Raw genomic sequence first — 20,065 nt, 5'->3', positions numbered from 1 at the left:
ATAGATTGATGATGTTTTAGGCTAAAATGCCACATCCTTAACAACATTTCTCACAACAAACATTGCACCACTTTCAACCCCAACTATTGAATAATTTTTTCAATATAATCATAGTAGTGCGAGGTGAGGAGAAAACGGTTAAAATCAACCACAACTATTTATGAAACACTTATCCATACCTAAACTTTAGTAGCCTGCATAAATCAACCTAAATCATCCAAAAATTCAAATTATTATACCTCAATTATATAAAATTTAGCCAATTTCAACATTATTTAAACGGTGTTAATTAGTCAGTTAACGGCGCTAAGTCAGACTACACCGTGACAACAAGACATTTCAATACGACGTCATATTACTTAATTTTTTTTTCACTCTAACCATTGAAAAACATCAATTTATTGTCTTTAATTAGATAACATATTAAGTATATGTAGCTATAAAGCAATAATTTGGACTTCTCATCTCCCTCTCTCCTCTTTGTAGGTCTCTCAATCTCCAACCAAAGTTGTTCTGACTTTTACTACGTCGATAAACCTCGGGTTCTGTGGATTCCGGCGAGAAGCGTTTGGTTTCTCTCCGTCGAAAGCAATTGACCTCATGCCGTCTTCAAATTCAGAGAAGACCTTTTTAATTTGGATTATGATTTGCCAATTTATGATTCAAAATTGATATGAGCATAACCCGAACCGAATCGATATGTTCTCAGCATCTAGAGCACTCGTGGCTTCATCAAGTAGCAACACCTTAGTGTCTTTATCAATTCCTATGGCTACTCTCTGCTTTATCAATTGTCCTTATACTTGAACTCCTCTTTCACCAACCATTGTTTCATAGACATGCAAATATTAAGTAAATCTTTCAGTCTAATCTTTAACCATGGACCTAGGAATTAGGGCTAGACAATCTGTTTATTTGGTTCGATTATTCCAGTTGAAGTTACGTGTTGTAGGCCACTGATGAAGCCATGAGTGTAAGATAGGTCAGCTGCAGATACGATTTCGGTTTCAGTAGCATCTCCTCCTTTACCATAAGCAACGTTTGCTCTGATCGTTTCATTGAGCAAAACAGATTCTCGGCTCACCAATACGGCTTGTTGTCAAAACCATATCACTTGAAATGTCTTGATCTCAACTCCAATCAAATCTATTGTCTGAAATAGAGAACCAAAAAACAAAATAAGAGAATTTAGAATTTAATTGAACTGAACTGGGCTGGATTTATATCAAACTAACTCGTATGGTTATAGTTTTTATTTTATTTGAAATCGGTTTCAGTTCTTCTATATCTAACTTTTCCAACGCCACAAATAGATAGATAAAGATCTTGGAAGATCTGAACATCTGGTCTTGAAGGATATTTGAAATTGATATGACGAAGTTCAATATCTCCTTTAACATTATCAAGAACTCTTCCAGACTCATCACTTGGATCAATCTTTGATTCCCTGTCTATAATTGCAAAGATCGATGCAGCCGCATTGCTAGGTTTGCTGGAATCAGGAGAACTTGACTGAGAGATTTCTACGATTTTCAAAGCAAAGATGAACTTGACTGAGAGATTTCTACGATTTTCAAAGCAAAGAAAACTATTTCGAAACATAACAGTCTTTAGAAAGGGTCCCCAATAAAAACAGGAATCATGAGTTTCTGAAACGCATTTGTTGCTTTTTACCCTGAAAATAGAATATCAAAGGTTGTTTTGCCGTCTTTCACAAGCCTTGCATCGGCATAGAAATTGGTAGCATAAGAAGAGAAGAGGAAAAGGAAAGAAACTCTGAAAACTGATACTACTGGCTATGCCTTGACATATTCCTGTTTCTCGTAGGACCTTCACATTTCTTCTTATACATTTTCAAATTTTCTACCCTACACAAAATAATGCAACCGTTCTCATGCTCCTGACTGCATCATTTGCTACTTCGCTAGCTTCCTCATACATTATGTACCAACACTTTTCTGTTTTATTAGACAAAAAGATAGAGATAACTTCATACCTAAACTAATTTTAGATGGGGGTACAAAATCTAATTCTAGTAAAATAATAAATTAGTCAACTGTTCTTGGTTTATCGACAAACGTGGACAAGAAAAATAAAAATAGAGGGAAAGGGGAAGAGGAAACCAATCACCTTACTTTCCAAATGGCTCCACCTTTGCTCTTCGCCAAAATGTTCGGATGGCGACCCTCTAACCTTGAGTTTCCTCTCTACAAAACATATACAACTCATTACACTTTCTAATTTCGTGAATGTTTATTATAGTATACACGAAATTTCTATATTGTACTTGTTGACAAATACTAATTCTAAAAAGACATCCATGAAAATTCTATCATGCACATATAAATAATCAAAACAGTAAACATTGCAAAAAGAATGAAGAATTAGAATCAACATGTAAATACAGTACAAGCAGTTCAATTTTCTCAGTGTTATCTTGCTTGCCTATCTAAGCCATGTAACTTCCCGAATTGATACATACAATATAGTGATATGTGGCATAGATACCAAACCAGACAATCATAATCAACAAGTAAAAGACAATGATAAAGGTAAAAGATATGAGAAATCATATTAACAACGATAGCTACTTTTTTTTAAAAACAACACAAAGCTTGCCATCAACCTTAACTAAGATAGTGCCAAATAACATTGAGTAATGATAAGAGAAACGAAACGACTCTAGATAATTTAAACTTTTACAATCAACCAGAATCAAAATCGAAGACGAGAGTTTTTACTGAGATAAAAAAAATATATAAAAAAAAAAGATACAGAGTCCGAGAATGCTTACCCCTAGAATTCAAAACCAACAGATTAGATTGGATATATTGAACGACCGCTACCTCACCGGATCTTGTCGCAGAGTGAAGATCCGCTGATAATACTCCCTTCCCTGTTTATGGTTTTTTAGAGTGACAGCTGAGTCCTCGAAACATGGTGAAGCGGAGAAGGAGAATAGGAAATGTTAGATAATTTGAATGATGACAGGTAATCAAAACTGAACTGATGTGTATTAATTGTTATAATTTTATAGGTTGTTGATTTTTTTTACCGATGTGTCAGCTCCTTTTTCAACTAAAAAGTTAGATGTGTCAAACATCGGAGAACAATTCCTTCTACGTTTGTTGTATTGATTTTAACTGTTTTCATTCTCAGGTGAGTTACTAATTTTTGAAATGTTAAGTTTTATATAATAAATATATTTATATTAAAAAAAAATTTGGAGTATAATTTCTTATTCTGGAAAAAAATATATATAGATAGCCCAAAATGACCTAGTGGAAAAAGCTCAAGCCCACTCACTGCCCAGTTCCCCCACGGAAACAAAAAAAACACAGAGGGAGACACGTGATGCTCACGTGGGTCCTTCTTCAACTCTCTCGCCGTTTCTAGAGCCTCTGTTTGGGTGTGTTGTCTTTCTCTGCTTCTTGACTTGAGTGAGTTTCATACAAACTTAAGCCTGCCTCTGTAATTTTCACCGCACCACACAGTTTTTGTAAAATTTCAAACATTTGACTCTTTAATCTCGGTACGTCTTTGGCTAATTTGGTTGTTTGTCGCTTAGCCCCATCAGAAATTGATATATCAAAGTTCAAAAATGTTTTGGGGGTTTGACAATATTGAACTCTGTTTCTCGATTTCTATGGGTTCAAATGTATCTAGGATGAAGATTCTGTTATTATAAATTCTTAGCTCGTAGGGATTGTAGATGGGCATAAAGTTTCATGCTTTTTAGTTTTTAGCTTGTTTTTGTTTTTTCTTTCTAATATTTTATGTGTTTTGAACTTGTTTAGGATTGTTTTGGAGACACTTTTTGAGATGATGGACAACAGAAATGATCAAGAAATCGATGTTGGATCGGTGGTTGAAGCTGTTTCCGCTGATCATTCCTTCGGTGCTCCCCTCTACGTAGTTGAGAGCATTTGCATGCGCTGCAATGAAAATGTATGTCTCTTGCTCTCTCTATCTCTGACACACACACACACACAAACATTTTAGTTAATGTCTATGTTTGTAGCTGAGTTCTGTGATTATATAATTCCAATATTAGAGGCGAATATATTGGTTTTACAATTGGATTGCTCTATATTAATTAGAGCCTGGTCATCAAATTTAAAATGGGAAAAGGTTGAAAAGAGAAAGAAACTCAAATGGTTATGTAGAGAAACTTTATTTAGTTGAGATTCCTGATGTTCGTTATCCTTAGTCTCGGGAGGAATAGGTTATATAAGTTGTAACCTGTGGTACCTATATAACTGATATAGGTCAAGGAAACTCAAATTGGTCTAGGAAACAGGCTAGTTTCTCTTTAGTCCTTGCTTTCTAGTTTGTATTTGTTATCAATACTTTACATGCAAATGGCTGTAATAACATTAGAATTTTTCCTGCTATCCAATGGTTCTTGATATTATTATGTAGTGAACTATAGAGGGGATGAAACAAAACTTATTATCTACATCTTGGTGATGGTATGAAAAGTTTGAGGTGAATATATTGATATTTTTGGTTCTGTGGAAATCAGTGGAGAAAGTTTATATGATCTTTCTCTTGATCCTTCTTCGGTGCATAAAGCAGCTTCTTATTTCTTCTGCAGGGAACAACTAGATTTCTATTGACTTTAATTCCTCACTTCAGAAAGGTATGTAGTACTCTGTTTTGAAAAGTGCCAGGTTTTGTTCATTTTCTAAACTAAGATTGTTTCATACTTTAGTCACTGTGAATTTGACCACATTCTAGAGCACTAACAATCCACATAGTTTTATTATTTGATATAAAGAAACATGTTCTCTTGGTTCAACGCTTTGTTTAGACTTTTCTCTACCTTGTGTTAACTTACGAACTTCCTGCCAACCTATTCCGGTTACAGGTCTTAATATCTGCATTTGAATGTCCCCATTGTGGAGAAAGGTACAAGTTCTTATGATTTTTAGATGATTTGGGCAGCGTGAATTGTTTTTTTTTTCTTTTTAATCACTAAATGTCTGTTGTATCTCTGATCTTTTATAGGAATAATGAAGTTCAGTTTGCTGGCGAGATTCAACCCCGAGGATGCAGCTACCATCTAGAGGTTTCAGCTGGCGATACAAAGGTTAATGCATCGATTCAAATATATTTTTGTTATATTTCTCATTTGGAGATGCAATATATCTTAGGTAGAATGTAGCCTTCTTTTCGTATTACATGAAACTCGAACGATCTGTCTTTAGTTGTCTCTTGCTCCCTAAGCTAACTTTACCTTCTTATTTCTGTCTGAATGCAGATATTTGACCGGCAAGTTGTAAAATCTGAATCGGCCACTATTAAGGTGAGCTGATTCTGCGAGTGTCATTGCTCCTTTGAAATAAAAAATACTTTGGTTCGCTTCAAATTTCTAAGAAACCACTTCCGCTTATCTTTCTGAACACTGTGAACTCGTTGCTTCTTTTATTATGTAAACTAGCTGAATTGAAGCTGGAAACTGATATTAATTGCATGAATATATGCATTCAGATTCCTGAACTGGATTTTGAGATTCCACCAGAGGCCCAACGTGGTAGTTTATCTACGGTAAGTTCTCTTAACCATCTTGGTATCGTACAGTTCATTTTTGGGGGTAGTAATTTCTTTGAACAACCTAAACATCGTCTGATCTACTCATGAGAACAAATTAATTTTGCATTTAATGATAATATAACCATCAGCTTATCACCTATTGAGACGATTCCCATGGGATATCTATCTGTGTTGCTTTGCCAGCTTCAACCTGGTATTAGCAGTTGGAAAAATCTCTTGTCATCGTTTAACTCCTTTGTAGTGGAGAATAGACCTATACAGTTGCAATTTAAGATGGTTTGTTTTTTTAATATCCCAGTTCCTTGTCTATGACTCCATCTTTTTGTTTAATTTCTAGGTGGAAGGGATACTATCCCGGGCTGCTGATGAACTGAGTGCCCTTCAAGAAGAACGCAGGGTAAATTCTGGCTTGGGGCTATAACTTTTGCATGTCCATTTTGATTGTTTTGGCAGTCAGGAATCTCTTAAACTGCATATGTTTCTTGACAGAAAGTGGATCCTAAGACTGCTGAAGCAATAGACCAATTCTTGTCTAAACTGAGAGCTTGTGCCAAAGCAGAGACATCATTCACATTCATTTTGGATGATCCTGCTGGAAACAGTTTCATTGAAAACCCGTAAGGATATATATTCAACTTGGACATACCAAGTTAAAGTCAAGTTAATGTTTCTTATATCTAGCTTATGACAACAAGTTTACAACATTCGACAGACATGCTCCATCAATAGATCCCTCTCTAACAATCAAGTTCTATGAGCGAACACCCGAGCAACAAGCAACTCTTGGATATCTTGCTAACCCATCTCAGACTGGACAGTCAGAAAGAAGCCTTGCACTTTCTACTCAAACAACTTCTTTACCTCATGGAAGTATCGGAGCAACAGCTGGTCACCGAGCGATTGCGCAGAGTAATAGCACTGATATTTCTGATAACTTGTTTAGATACACTGCCCCTGAAGAGGTAACTTCTGACCCTGAAACTTTTTGATTATTTTTGTTGAATGTTCAAGGTTATGATCACTTGAGATAAGAAATCAGTGTCAAAATGTTTTCTGAGAGTGAAAAGTTTAAAATGGTAATTTTAGATAACATTACTATTGCTTATTTTGTCTAGGTGATGACTTTCCCTTCAACTTGTGGAGCATGTACAAAGCTGTGTGAGACACGGATGTTTGTGACAAGTATCCTTTCAAAACTCTTTGCCTGTTCCTTTGTGTTCTGAAACAAGTTTTACGTAATTGTGTTTGTTCGTGAACTCCTTGATGCTGTTTACCCCTTGACATAAAATAGAAATCCCGTATTTTCAGGAGGTTATTGTTATGGCATCTACATGTGACGATTGTGGCTATCGCAATTCTGAGGTTGGCTTCCATTAGTTTGAGAGATTTTGCTGACACAAGCCTGGTCTTTAGGTTTATTAACTTATTTTTGGGTGAATGTAAACAGTTAAAGCCTGGTGGTGCAATTCCTGAAAAAGGAAAGAAAATTATGCTCTCTGTGAAGAACATCACTGACCTTAGCCGAGATGTTATCAAGGTTAGTTTTTTTGCTTCAATTTGTTTGTTTATATAGTATTGCACCAGTAGCCTCTTAGGTAAAAATGTTGGATGAGTAGTGCACCAAGAGAGGCCTCTTAGGTATAAATGTTGGATGAGTAGTGCACCAAGAGAGGTCTCTTCATATCGTTTTATGTATCTTAAAGTAACTGAGAGTGTCACTTTACGGTTATATATAGAATAAGTTCGGTAAAGGTTTGACAATGAACCTAGCCCTGTGCTAAAGTTAAATTTGGTACTGTAACAAGTGTATGGTATAGATGTAGAATAGGTTTGTTTGATCTATAAGGCCCTTTGGTATAAATGTAAAGACATCTGATGGCGATGCCATAGAAGAAAACCATATAAACCACAATGTATGCTAGGAAATGTGTTATTTTAATGAAGGAAGCAACACATTCCCGTATTTCATTAGAGGTTAAGTTTTTTTGTTTCGTATATTAGTCAGACACTGCAGGAGTGAAAATCCCAGAACTTGATCTGGAGCTAGCTGGTGGTACACTTGGTGGAATGGTAACAACAGTGGAAGGGTTGGTCACACAGATCAGAGAAAGTGAGTGTGGCATCTCAAAATTATCCTTGTTTACTCTGAATCATGCATCTTTTACTCAATTTTAAGTGGACTAAGTACACTAGAGCAGATTTAGAGAACTGTGGCATAAATTAGGATCCTATAATTCTTCCTTGCCATGTTTTCATTGTTTGGCTAATGGAAGCAATGCTAGCCTTTTAGTGCTCGATCTTACCTACTGATCCAAGTATGTTATGGGTTCTCACAGGCTTAGCGAGAGTCCATGGATTCACTTTTGGTGACAGTTTGGAGCAGAGTAAGATTAACAAGTGGAAAGAATTTGGATCCAGGCTAACAAAGGTAGCAACAATGATTGAATTTATTTAACCTTCTCTTGTTCTTGATGTGCAAGAGGAAGCAAAGCAATAAGATCTGGTTTATACCAAATAGAGAACACCCCTTTCTTATCTCTTCTTGCAGCTTCTAAACTTAGAACAGCGGTGGACATTGATTCTTGATGACGAATTAGCCAATTCCTTTATTTCACCAGTAACTGATGATATCAAAGATGATCATCAGCTCACATGTAAGTTCCTCAGTGTTCCTTGACTATGATGAGCACATAACGAGTAAACCGGTTTAGGACCGCTGATTTCGTATCCGTTTCATTAACTAAATCTGCTCCGTACATGTTTATTCACATAAGGAATTTTACATACAGTCATTATAGATCAAGAAGAAACAACATTACTTGTTTTCGGTTTGAATTTAGTAAACTGAAATATGAATTGAAACTTAGGAGTGAAGATGTCAATTAGGAGAGGAGTGTTGGGTTTTAACTTTTAAGTGACAAATGTTGTTGTTGTATGTTTTGAACTGTATACAGTTGAAGAGTATGAAAGATCATGGGAGCAAAACGAGGAGTTGGGTCTCAACGACATAGATACTACTTCAGCTGATGCTGCTTATGAATCCACAGAGCCAACTAAATTACCTTGAACCTAAAAAGATATACCTTGAACGTGAAAAGTTACTCTAGAGTTATGATTTGTGTTTGGGATTATTATGTTTATGTTGTATATTATCACTTTAGAGTTCCTCCAATAAATAAAATTTACTTTGCTTCTCTTTTTTGTTTTTCTTTCTGAAATTTGTGAGTTGATTTCTTACACACTAGGATCCCACCCACCTGCGGTGTACGGCGGGACCATTTCTTGCATCAAATGATATTTCAGTATTTTGTGATATATTATTGAAATTATATAAATTTAGTAGTGTTTTTAGAATAAAGTAAGGGGGTGAGATGAATATAGAATTGATGGTATGTCTAAATAATTTTATTGTATGAAATTTGATTATTATAATATAATAGTTGTAATTGTCATGTATTAGTTAAGGAAAAAAGATGGCTAGCTAGACGAAGTATTGGAGAATACATGGTCATACATACCAAATATATTATTGTATACTCAACTACACAAAATATATGTATTACATGACCATATGCATGAACTATATGACATTATGTGATCAACATCATAGACATATAATCCAGTACACCGGTCAACTAACTCCGGCGAAGACCGACGTTGACTCCAGCGTTCACTTAAAAAGTATATATTATAAATAATAATAAAAATAATAAATTATTGCAGTAAATCATTTATGGAGTTTTATGATTAAAGACATATTCTATTCAATATCTAATTTTTTTTTATATATCTCTAATATATTCATTCTTATAATTAGTTACTTTTTATTTTTCAAGCTAAAGTAAATAGTTAAATGAAAATAATTTATAATTATTTTCAAGATATAAAATTTCATTTATAATTATCTTCAAGATATAAAATCATTCATAATTATTTTCAAGATATAAAAATAATTTATAATTATTTTCAATATATATATATATATAAATCTCTCATAATCAGATTATTTAAATACTACAAAAAAAAAAGAAAAGACTACAAAATCAATAAAATCAAATTCAACTACTTCCATTAGAATATTATATGCAAAAATTGAGAATATGACTCTTTACTCTAAATTTTGCATGGTAAATGTTATACAAAATTTTAGACACTCTTTACTTTAAAATTTACATACTCAAAATAACATATAAACAACAACAACAAAATTCACAATATTTACTTTTAACATATGAACATTTTCATTTTTACCCTCTTTTACACAATTACAATATGTTAAATTAATTTTTAGAATTTTTTTTAAGGTTTTGGTTCTCTATTTTACATTTAGGATATATTTAGGAAATATTTAGATTTTGAATTAACATATAAACAACAACAAAAATTCACTATATTTACTTTTAACATATGAACATTTTCATTTTTAACCTCTTTTACACAATTACAATATGTTAAATTAACTTTTAGAAATTTTTTTAAGGTTTGGGTTCTATATTTTACATTTAGGATATATTTAGGAAATATGTAAAACAATATTTAGATATTGAATTAACATATAAACAACAATAAAAAAAATTCACAATATTTACTTTTAACATATGAACATTTTCATTTTTACCCTCTTTTACACAATTACAATATGTTAAATTAACTTTTAGAATTTTTTTTAAGTTTTGGGTTCTCTATTTTACATATAAGATATATTTAAAAAATATATAAAAAATATTTAGATATTGGATAGAATATTTTTAAATAATAAAAAACCATAAATGATTGAATATAATAATTTCTTTTTTTTTATTTTTTTTATTTTAGAATTTTTTTTTGGTCAACGTCGGAGTCAACACCGGTCTTCACCGGAATTAATCAATCAGTGTACCAGATTGTATGTCTATGGTGTTGAATACATAACGTCATATAATTCATGTATGTGTCCATGTAATACATATACTTGATGTAGTTGAGTATACAATAATAGACTTTTAATCTAAATAATAAAAGTTCAATATAATACTCTGTTTCGCTAATGAATGTGATGTGACATGTTAGAATTGGCGTAACACCTTTCGTTTAACTTGTTTTATTTAATACTAAAATATTGTATGTGTAGACAACCTGTAAAATAAAACTATATAATCATATTTTTGTAATTTCAAATCGCCCTACCACTTGACCCGCGAGAATTTAAATTTTGTTTTAGGAATTAACAAAATATTTTAAATATTTGTTAAACAGTATTTTAATTATGTGATACTAATTTCTTTATTAAGTATTTTAGGCTCTTTCAGTTGAGTTTCTAATTCTAGATTTTTGTCAAAGGATTGGACTAATATGTAAGAGATAAGCGCATTTAAAATATTTAATCATGTTTCATTCTACATTACAGACGGTTATGAACTGAATTCATAAAATATTAAAATCTATTGTTTTTTTTTTAAATGAATGAGTATACATACCTACGTAAAATGATGTGTGAGTTTTTTTGCAGGACCTTCACTTCCCCTGTAGGGTATCACATCTCTAATGCGATAAGAAGAATATGAAAAATGAGGTAACTGCTCGGTGATCTGAAGGGATGACTGAAGAGTGATATTTTAATGACTTTAAATAAAGTAGAAAATGAAGGATTCTAAGAGTTTGTTAAAAAGTTTTTTAAAATGTTGCTGATTTGTTTTTCCTAATTTTGTAAAATGTTTTCATAAAATCTTTCACAATATTTCTATTTGATAAAAGAGTTTTCAAGACTTTTGTTATAAAGTAAATGATATAAAATCCTAAACCAATAACATAATATTTGAATTCATTAACAATCCAAGATTTTTTTGTTTTACTTGAATAACATAAAACTTTTAATGACTTTATAAAACTCTTAATCCAATAACACTATATTTATCAAGATTTTAAATAACTTTTTACAAATCTACAACTAATAACACCAAATTTTAAAAAAGTTTTAAAAGATCTTGATTAAATAATAACATATTTTACAAACTTTTAAAGTAATTAAAATTTTCTTTAAATCTCAAACCAATACCCCCTCTTAGATACGATAAACAAATAAGGATTCTTCATTAAAATTGACAATGAATGATACCATAGTTTTAGGCAAGATTAGCATGTTAAGAACTTATGTTATTGTTACGATTGTTTATGATTGAAGATTTAACGCTATTTTGTTAGAAAATACTATATGAAAACCCTATATGTAAAGAATATAATCGAATAAAAAAAGAATATGTCTTTTGATAAGATTTGTAATAACTCATTAGTTTATTCGGTTTATTTTTAGGAAATATTTGATCCATTAGGATCCATGATGGTATCCTAGTTTCACGGGATCAATTGTTTATTAACATTTTTGATATGCTCCTGGATTTTAATATCATATGAAGGCCCAAACAAACATAAGGCCCAACAAACACACGTGAATCCTATCATCAACGCCTAACGATAAAACTCAACACAATATCGCAGATCCGGTCCGTAACGGGTCGGGTAAACGGATAAACACGCGGACCCTCCAGCCAAACGGGCGGATCATTGGTTTCCAGTTTTTTATTACAAAATTACCCTTTTCAATTTTAAATAAGCTTTTCCTTCTTGTAACATTGGATGGCAATTTTAGTAAATAGAGTGATGATTTCGACATTTACACAAACACAAATGTACTACCCTTTTAATTATAAGAAAATGTGATATATGTTAACTAGGATTTAATCTACGATGTAGATTTTAGTTTATTTTTTTTCCTATATAATGAATTAGTTAGTAATTATCATGTTCTGAAATTTTCTGTTTCAATATATATATTTTTCTTTTGGTAAGAGTATACATATACACATTTAATTTTAAAGCTTTACAATTATATATTGTGTAAGATAAAAAAAAGAAGATATATGATTATCGTTTTTGTTTTTGTCGTATTTCCAATCTTTAGTACTTTCAGTCTCTGAACGGTTAGTGTGTTTTTAATAAGTTAGTTTACTTATTTACTAAGTGCATGTTTGTTTTTTCTTTTACAAAACAACTATAGAAGATAATCTATTTAGTTCATTTTTTAATTCAGGAAAATATTAAACTGTAAGCTATGATTGAATTATAATATATTTTTAATTAAATAATTAGTTTTATGGTTAATTTATGTATCATAATACAAAATCTTATGACACAATGTGATTTGTTAGTATTTTTCTTAAGGGCAATTGTCATAAATACCACTAAAATAGGGTTTTATACCAAAAATAACACAATTTAGTTTTTTTTCCAAAAATACTACATAATTGAATTAAAGTTCTAATACTAAAAACTAATTCCTAAATTCTAAATACTAAACCCTACCCCTAAAAACTATACCCTAAAACTAAATGTGTCAACCCAAACCTAAAAAAAAAAAAAAAATCTACATCCTTAAAAATCATTTTTTTTGTGTTTGTGGTAATTTTGGAAAAAAAACTTTTGTGGTATTTTTGGAAAAAAAAAAACTAAAATGTGGTATTTTTGGAAAAAACCTTTTTAGTGGTATTTAAAGGAATTTCTCTTTTCTTAAAGTGTTTATTATTAATCATTATCGATTGAATTTTTGTTTCTTACTTTTTTTTTCTTGTTAAAAATATTTATATAAATATGCTTTCAAGTTTTAAATTTAGTGGTAATTGACTATATTCTGGTTACTTACAAAAACACACATATATATATGGATAAAAAAATCTAAGATTTGATAAAACTACAGTTTTATGAATATTTAATATATTTGTATAAACAAGCCAAATTAAATCAAATAAAAATTATTAAAATTTTCTTACTCAGTCATATTTAGAATCATTTTTTCAACCACCACCAAAAATGTTTAGCCGAGGTGAGAAGTTTATTTCTCACATTTTTTTTATTCACTAAATGAATAAATTATATATGCTCTTAAATTATGAAAACGATATATAGAGATTTTTTATTTATTATGTGAATTATGTATTGATTCAAATGTATGCTAAATACAATCAAATAAATATCTGAAATTCAAATTATTTTTGCAAAATTAGAGGGAGACAATTATAAAATTTCCTTAAATCGAATTGACATTACTTATGATTTCAGTTATTTTTCACATTCAAAAAATTACTTCTCTTTTAATACATAAGATTATCATCGTTTTTTTTTGTAAATTTATTTAGTGTTAATTTCAAAAATTTAACGCATAAAGCAATATTCATATGTACATGTTTTGAACATTATTTTATTATATGTTGCTGTATCTAAAGCAATTGACAACATTAGTTTTTTTTTTTGGGTCCATGTGAATTTAGAGGAGAAAAAACTTCACTAGATTGTTAAATGTTTCGAGAAGAATTTGATTGAAAAGCAAAAAGTTGATTTTAATTTATTATGTAAATTTATTTGTTTTGCCATTTGGTCACAACATTTGGACTAGTACCTCCTAAATGATTGTTCTTAAGGGTGACAATATATATGTTAACAAAGTATATGTTAGCAATTAAATGAAAGACCTTAAACATTCATGAGACAAAACCGTACCAAAATTAAATAAAAACCAAGGTGAAGCCAATATGGAGCTATAAAAACATAGGAAAATTTGATCTATTCGAGCCATAATATTGCATTAGGTTGAAAAAGCTTTTAATGGTATAAATCACATTTAAAATAAAGGGAAAATTTCTTTAAAAACCTCAAATTATTCTTATTTGGACATTTAATACCTGATAGTTTTCGGTTGGAATAAAAATATCTGATGTATTAAACCCGTGTCACGCAAAACTTTATTTTAAAATCGTTGGTGGATTTCAACCCACGACTTAACAGATGTCGATGGTCGTTACGGATTTACTAACGGCTGCTAAAGATTTTTTTTTTTAATGCAAGTAAATCTACCTTCTAAGTTTTTGTTAAACTGATTCCTTGTTTTTAATATCATGGAAATATTCAATTTTTTTTTTTAATGCAAGTAAATCTACCTTCTAAGTTTTTGTTAAACTGATTCCTTGTTTTTAATATCATGGAAATATTCAATTTGTTCACATTACGTATTTGATTATCAAATTAAAACATCAATACCAACAATGTGGGCTTGGACTTTGTAAATTTATAAAATAAAATAAAATAATAATAACTATATGGGAAGGTATCGGTCCAAACAATATGGAGGCCCCAAAAATTGTTAAAACAAAAATATACATTTTAAAAGGTGACGATAATAATATCATACATTTTATGTTATAGTTTTATGAATCTCAATCATATTAATAAATAAAATAATATACTATGACAAGTAAAGCTCACAACAAACTCTAAATAATATAAACAGTCACATATTTAAATTCTAAAAAAGAAATAAAAAAGAAATCAATATGGAAACCTTCATTTTTTTTGCTTTAATGTATTTTTAAACATTTTTATCAATCGTAATAAATAATTAAATTAAATTAAATTAATTAAACAAGTATTTAAATCAAACCAGCATAGTTTAACTATTTCTAGTTGACGGCTATTACTGTTCCGTCATCTTTCATGGTGGTGCAAATAGGAAAGTTAGTTTTAAGGTTTAAAGTGTTAGTGAAACCATTTTTAAGATTTATAGTGTTGGTGAAAAAATCTCAAGCTTGATATGTGTATATTTTATATTTTACCATTTTTAACCACTGTTTATTCCCATCTTTTACATGTTTTATTAGCTCATTTTGTCACTTTCATATAGTTTAAGGTCTGTTTGTGCATTAGACTAGGATTTGCATTGCATCTGCATAGTTTCATGTTTAAGCAGGTGAATTGGACCCAAAGGGGATGGAAATGAAGCATAAGAAGAGGAGAGTGCAATCAGTGAGACAAATGGGAGCTGAATCAAGCTGGAGACCAACTTTTGGAAGCCACTCGACCCCAACACCCGGAAGCACTCGACCGTGTGCTACTCAACAACTCAATCGTGTGCTACTCAACCACTCGACCGTGTGCTGCCGCTGGGCTCAACTGTTTGGAAGAAGAAGAATGGACCACTCGACCCCCCCCCCCACTCGACCGTTTGTGGTCGAGTGCACCTTGGCCGCCTTTCTATTTTGTCTGCTACCCAAATCAGGGCTTCCTTCCCTTCAAGTGCACCTTGGCCGCCTTTCTATTTTGTCTGCTAGCCAAATCAGGGCTTTCTTCCCTCACTATAAGTACTCCCCATACCCCATGGCCGCCAGAGACAAGCAGTTAGGTCAGAAACAATTGTAGCCACCCCAAAAACCTAGTTTTTACCCGTTTTAGGTTTTTAGCTTACTTTATTGTTTATCTACTTTTGTTCTTCATTTTTCTCAAGAATTTCAATACTTTGTAAGCTTCATAACTTTCAGTGTATTGCGAATCTGAGTTTTCTTCTTTATAGTAATTTGTTGTTCATCATCTCATCTATCTTATCATGATAGTTTCATCATTTTCTGGGTTTGAGTTCATCATCATCATGTTCTGTTCATCTGAGTAGTGAGTTAGGATTCTAGGGATGGATTAGGCTGGTTTAGGGTTGTGGTTATTGGAATGGTCAAGCTTGTTTGTTTAGATATCTCTTCTGGGTTAGATATGCTCTATGATGTTCTTATATCTGAGAGGGTAAGAATAGATCTTTAAGCTTCTCTGCATCACACCAATGTTAGGGTTGCTAGATAAGGCTAATCTGGAGATTATCATGCTTGTCCCAAGAGATTGGTTTTGATTTTGGTTTTTCATGGATTTCACGGTGGTTTACTCGGGCTCTTTGAGCGTAATCTATACTTACTATTTATGGAAATTGGATTTTAGATCCGATCGGAAAAGGGGAAAGTCTGGCGGTGTGGGGTATAGCGATTTTCTTGATCGCATCTTGATCATATCGTGGATCCTCAGTTATGTGATATATTCTATGTTATTTATAGAAACGGAAAGCTAATTGGTTGTCACTCTGATTGGGTTATTCCCCAAATTAGTTTTTTCGATCTAATGGTGGATTTTGGTTTCCATTGGTCTCGGCTTTCGTATGTTTGTCCAAATCGGGATATTGATGGTAAATGGATTTGGCATCATTTGCGGGATCTGATTGTTGGTACCTTGATTGTGAGGATTGATCCGATTGCTTTGCGGATCATGATGGTCTCGGTGTATAAATGGACATCTCTCATAGTTGAGCAACTCCATCACATACATCACTACTTCTTATCTTTTGTCTCCTCTGGGTTTTGGCTTCTCTCTTCTTGTGTTACAACGTTTGTTGAGTGTCTCTTTGCGATGTCTCAAAGTATGGTTTTGGGTCCAGTCTCGGCCTCAAGTGGTGCTCCTCCCGTTGTGGTGAAGCGTAAGGTCAAGATACCGTATTTCGATAATACGGCCTTGATTGAGGGTTACTCTAAAACGATCATTGGAAGACGTATGAATCCACGTTCACAAGACATGAAGATGCTCTTGTTCATGTTTCCAAGAATCTGGCATATGGAGGGCAAAGTTGTTGGAAAATGTGGGATGAGCTGTGATGTTGAGTGCGCGCTCTGCAGTTTTTTGGTAAATACCATTAACCATGTCCTCTTTCAATGTCCTCTAGTGAGGTAGGTTTGGGCTTTGTCTCCCTTTCCAACAATGCTGGACGACTTCCCATTTGAGTCCATCTTTGCAAATATGGACTTCTTATTTTGGCGGGTCCAGCAGTCCCATATCTGGGATATGTATCCATGGATCTTGCGGTATCTTTAGAAGGCTCAAAATCCACTTGCGATTTTGCGTTTAGCGGAGGAAGAATCTAAGACTTTGTCTCGGGCACAGATGGACGAAGTGGTGGATACATCCTCTGTTGTACCACGAGCAACGTTTGGTTACGGACGTATTCTGGAGTTTGATAAGCCTCTCATAGGTTATGTTTGTATTGTAAATGGATCTTGGAAAGCCAGTGACCCTTTTGCTGGGCGTGGCTGGTATTGCACTTCTTCGATGGGGGAGGCTCCCATTATGGGGGCTGCTAATTTCCGCCGTAGTATCTTGCCTCTCCATGCAGAGATGGAAGCGCTTATCTGGGCGATGCGTTGTATGATTGGCGCGGATTACCAGGAAGTTCTTTTTCTTACTGAGTACTCTGACCTGGTGAAGATGGTGTCTTCGCCCTCCGAGTGGCCAGCTTTCAAGGCGTACTAATAAGAGATTGAAGCTAACAAAGAGGAGTTTAGTTCTTTTTCCATCGATTTAGTTCCCGCTTCGGTCAGCCTCGCATCAAGTTACTTTTGTAAACAATGTTCATTTTCATTGGCTCGTTTGAGCTAATCGTTTCCCATTGTTGTTAAAAAAAAATGTATAGACATAGTTGCATATGTTGTTATGGATTCACATTAGACAAAATAGGATAAATACATTGAAGAAAGCCAAAAAATGGTAATTCTTAATCCGTAAATTAAAAATATATGTAAATAGTACAATTTCTATATGTTATAGAGAGATTCCAGTTTTAATATAGTTCATTAACCTTTATTTGATATCATATAGTTCATCTGCCTAGCATGAATATGCAATAAAGTAATAATATCATATTATAAAAATAACATAATATCAACCCAAATTTTTTTTAAGGAGCAAATCCAATACAGTAGAGTTAACTCATAAAATTTCTGGTTTGAAGAAGAGTCAAAAAAAAAAAAAAAAAGAACGATAGTCTTTTAGGCGTGACTTAAATGAAGTTCAACGAATTATTATGTATGTAATTGTTGTAGTTAGATTAATACAAAGTATATTAGGTTTTATAGTTTGCTTGTTGTTGCTATTTTTATAATCGTTCTTAAAATCCATCACTAATTTGATTGAGCAAAAAAAAAAAAACCGGAAGTAAAACATGATTGCAAATCTTTAGAAGAACATTTTATTATTTTGTATTGTTTAACAAACTAGTTTTTTTTTTTGGGTGAGAACAAATTAGTCTTTTTGTAGGCAATTCCTACACTATTTTTAGAAGCAATTTACATGTAACTTCACAAAAACAAAAAGAGTGCAGTGACCTTTCAAATGGGCTTAGTGGAGGACTAGCTTTATTTTGGAAAGACCTGTATGTGGTCGAGGTTTTGCATTCTGATTCGAGAATGATTGATACTAAAATCATTAAGGGAGATCTTATTTTCTTCATCACATTTGTATATGGAGACCATGCTCGCCATCTAAGACAGGAGGTCTGGGAGAGACTAATGCGGATAGGGATTCAACGAGATGAAGCTTGGATGCTCACTGGTGACTTTAATGAGATTATGGACAATTCTGAAAAGCTGGGAGGTCCTAGGAGACCAGAGAGCTCCTTTTATCCATTCCGTACGATGGCAAGAACATGCAGAGTTAAAGAGATTCCAAGCTTTGGGAATCGGTTGTCATGGGGTGGTAGAAGAGACAACGTCTGGGTCCAGTGTAGGTTGGACAGGAGTTTTGGTAATAGTGAGTGGTTTACTCTGTTCTCTCGGGTGAATACTGAATACTTGGATCTCTTGGGTTCTGATCGTAGACCAATTTTCACTAGATTAGTTGGAAATGACACAAGTTACAAGGGGAGGTTTATCTTTGATAAACGCTTGATCAATAAGCCGGAAACTGAGGATATCATCAAAGAACAGTGGAGAGTGGGGAATCGGAGCTCCAGGAGCTCAGTGACAGGGAACTTAGCCAAATGTTGTTGTGCTTTGTCACGTTGGAAACACAGTAATCTGATGAATTCTTCATTGCAGATTCAGTTGCTTAGGAAAGATTTGGAAGATGAATCAACTAAGCTGCACCCTAATTTCCAGAAATTAAGCCAGATAAAATGGGCTTTAGCGGTAGCCTTTCGTGAGGAGGAGGTGTATTGGAGACTTAAGAGTCGAGAATCCTGGCTTCAGGCTGGTGATAAGAATACTGCCTACTTTCATGGCAGTGTCAAGTATAAGAGGTTAAAGAACCGACTGATATCACTGGTTGATAAGAATGGTGCTGAATGTTTTGAGGAGGGCTCTAAAGGTACTGTGGCGGCAAAATATTTTTCTGAGCTTTTTAAAACCTCTAACCCATCTGGATATACTGATCTCTTGGAAGGTATGGAACCACGCGTGACTGAAGATATGAACTCTTTACTAGTGGCTCCAATCACGGATCATGAGATTAAACAGGCGGCTTTTAACATCAAAGGGGATAGTGCTCCGGGTGCTGATGGCTGGACTGGTGCTTTCTTCCGTAAATACTGGGCAATTGTTGGCCAAGATATCACCAAGGAGGTTCAAGGGTTTTTCAACACTGGTTCTTTACCGCAAGACTGGAATCACACTCAGCTGTGTTTGATCCCCAAGAAGCCAAATGCCAACCTTATGTCGGATATGCGACCAATAAGCTTGTGCTCTGTTCTTTATAAGATTGTGTCAAAAGTCCTTTGCACACGTCTCAAACGATGCTTACCGGGTTTAGTCTCAGAAACACAAGGCGCTTTTGTAGTAGGGCGGTTGATATCTGACAACATTCTGATCGCACACGAGATTGTTCATGCTCTCCAGACGAATGCAAAGTT

General features: G+C 33.1%; 1 protein-coding gene and 1 long non-coding RNA gene across 5 annotated transcripts; one reads left to right on the top strand and one right to left on the bottom strand.

The window, feature by feature from the left end:
* Positions 1-383: 383 nt before the first annotated feature.
* Positions 384-1,935, bottom strand: LOC147936332 (uncharacterized). Its single transcript, XR_015569313.1, has 2 exons — positions 1,675-1,935; positions 384-1,153 (listed from the first exon to the last, which is right to left on the bottom strand). It is a non-coding gene; the product is annotated as an uncharacterized LOC147936332 (long non-coding RNA).
* Positions 1,936-3,295: 1,360 nt separating this feature from the next.
* LOC104719348 (uncharacterized) lies at positions 3,296-8,752 on the top strand. Of its 4 annotated transcripts, none has more exons than XM_019230563.2 (17): positions 3,296-3,440; positions 3,798-3,948; positions 4,598-4,642; positions 4,871-4,911; positions 5,011-5,092; positions 5,264-5,308; positions 5,494-5,550; positions 5,894-5,953; positions 6,046-6,173; positions 6,269-6,518; positions 6,672-6,738; positions 6,848-6,918; positions 7,004-7,093; positions 7,558-7,666; positions 7,893-7,984; positions 8,105-8,210; positions 8,511-8,752. In XM_019230563.2, the coding sequence occupies exons 2-17, from the start codon at positions 3,823-3,825 to the stop codon at positions 8,621-8,623; spliced, it is 1,482 nt and encodes a 493-aa protein (XP_019086108.1). In that variant the 5' UTR covers positions 3,296-3,440; positions 3,798-3,822; the 3' UTR covers positions 8,624-8,752. The 4 variants fall into 4 exon arrangements, 2 of the variants coding, with proteins under 2 accessions (XP_019086108.1, XP_010435563.1); XR_015568945.1 differs by having other exon boundaries at positions 3,357-3,440; positions 6,865-6,918; XM_010437261.3 differs by having other exon boundaries at positions 3,361-3,532.
* The last annotated feature ends 11,313 nt before the right edge of the window (positions 8,753-20,065 follow it).

The sequence above is a fragment of the Camelina sativa genome, chromosome 10 (genome assembly GCF_030686135.1).
Source record: "Camelina sativa cultivar CO46 ecotype springtype chromosome 10, ASM3068613v1".
In the NCBI taxonomy this organism is placed as follows: Eukaryota; Viridiplantae; Streptophyta; class Magnoliopsida; order Brassicales; family Brassicaceae; genus Camelina; species Camelina sativa.
Note: the sequence above shows the minus strand (reverse complement) of the source record. Positions and strands in the feature narration are given on the sequence as shown.

Bases quoted from the DNA above. Each gene is read 5' to 3' on its own strand.
- LOC104719348 (XM_019230563.2), top strand. From the start codon at position 3,823: ATGATGGACAACAGAAATGATCAAGAAATCGATGTTGGATCGGTGGTT. The intron at 6,919-7,003 runs GTTGGCTTCCAT...GAATGTAAACAG, and splicing joins GTGGCTATCGCAATTCTGAG to TTAAAGCCTGGTGGTGCAAT. The intron at 7,667-7,892 runs GTGAGTGTGGCA...GGGTTCTCACAG, and splicing joins GGTCACACAGATCAGAGAAA to GCTTAGCGAGAGTCCATGGA.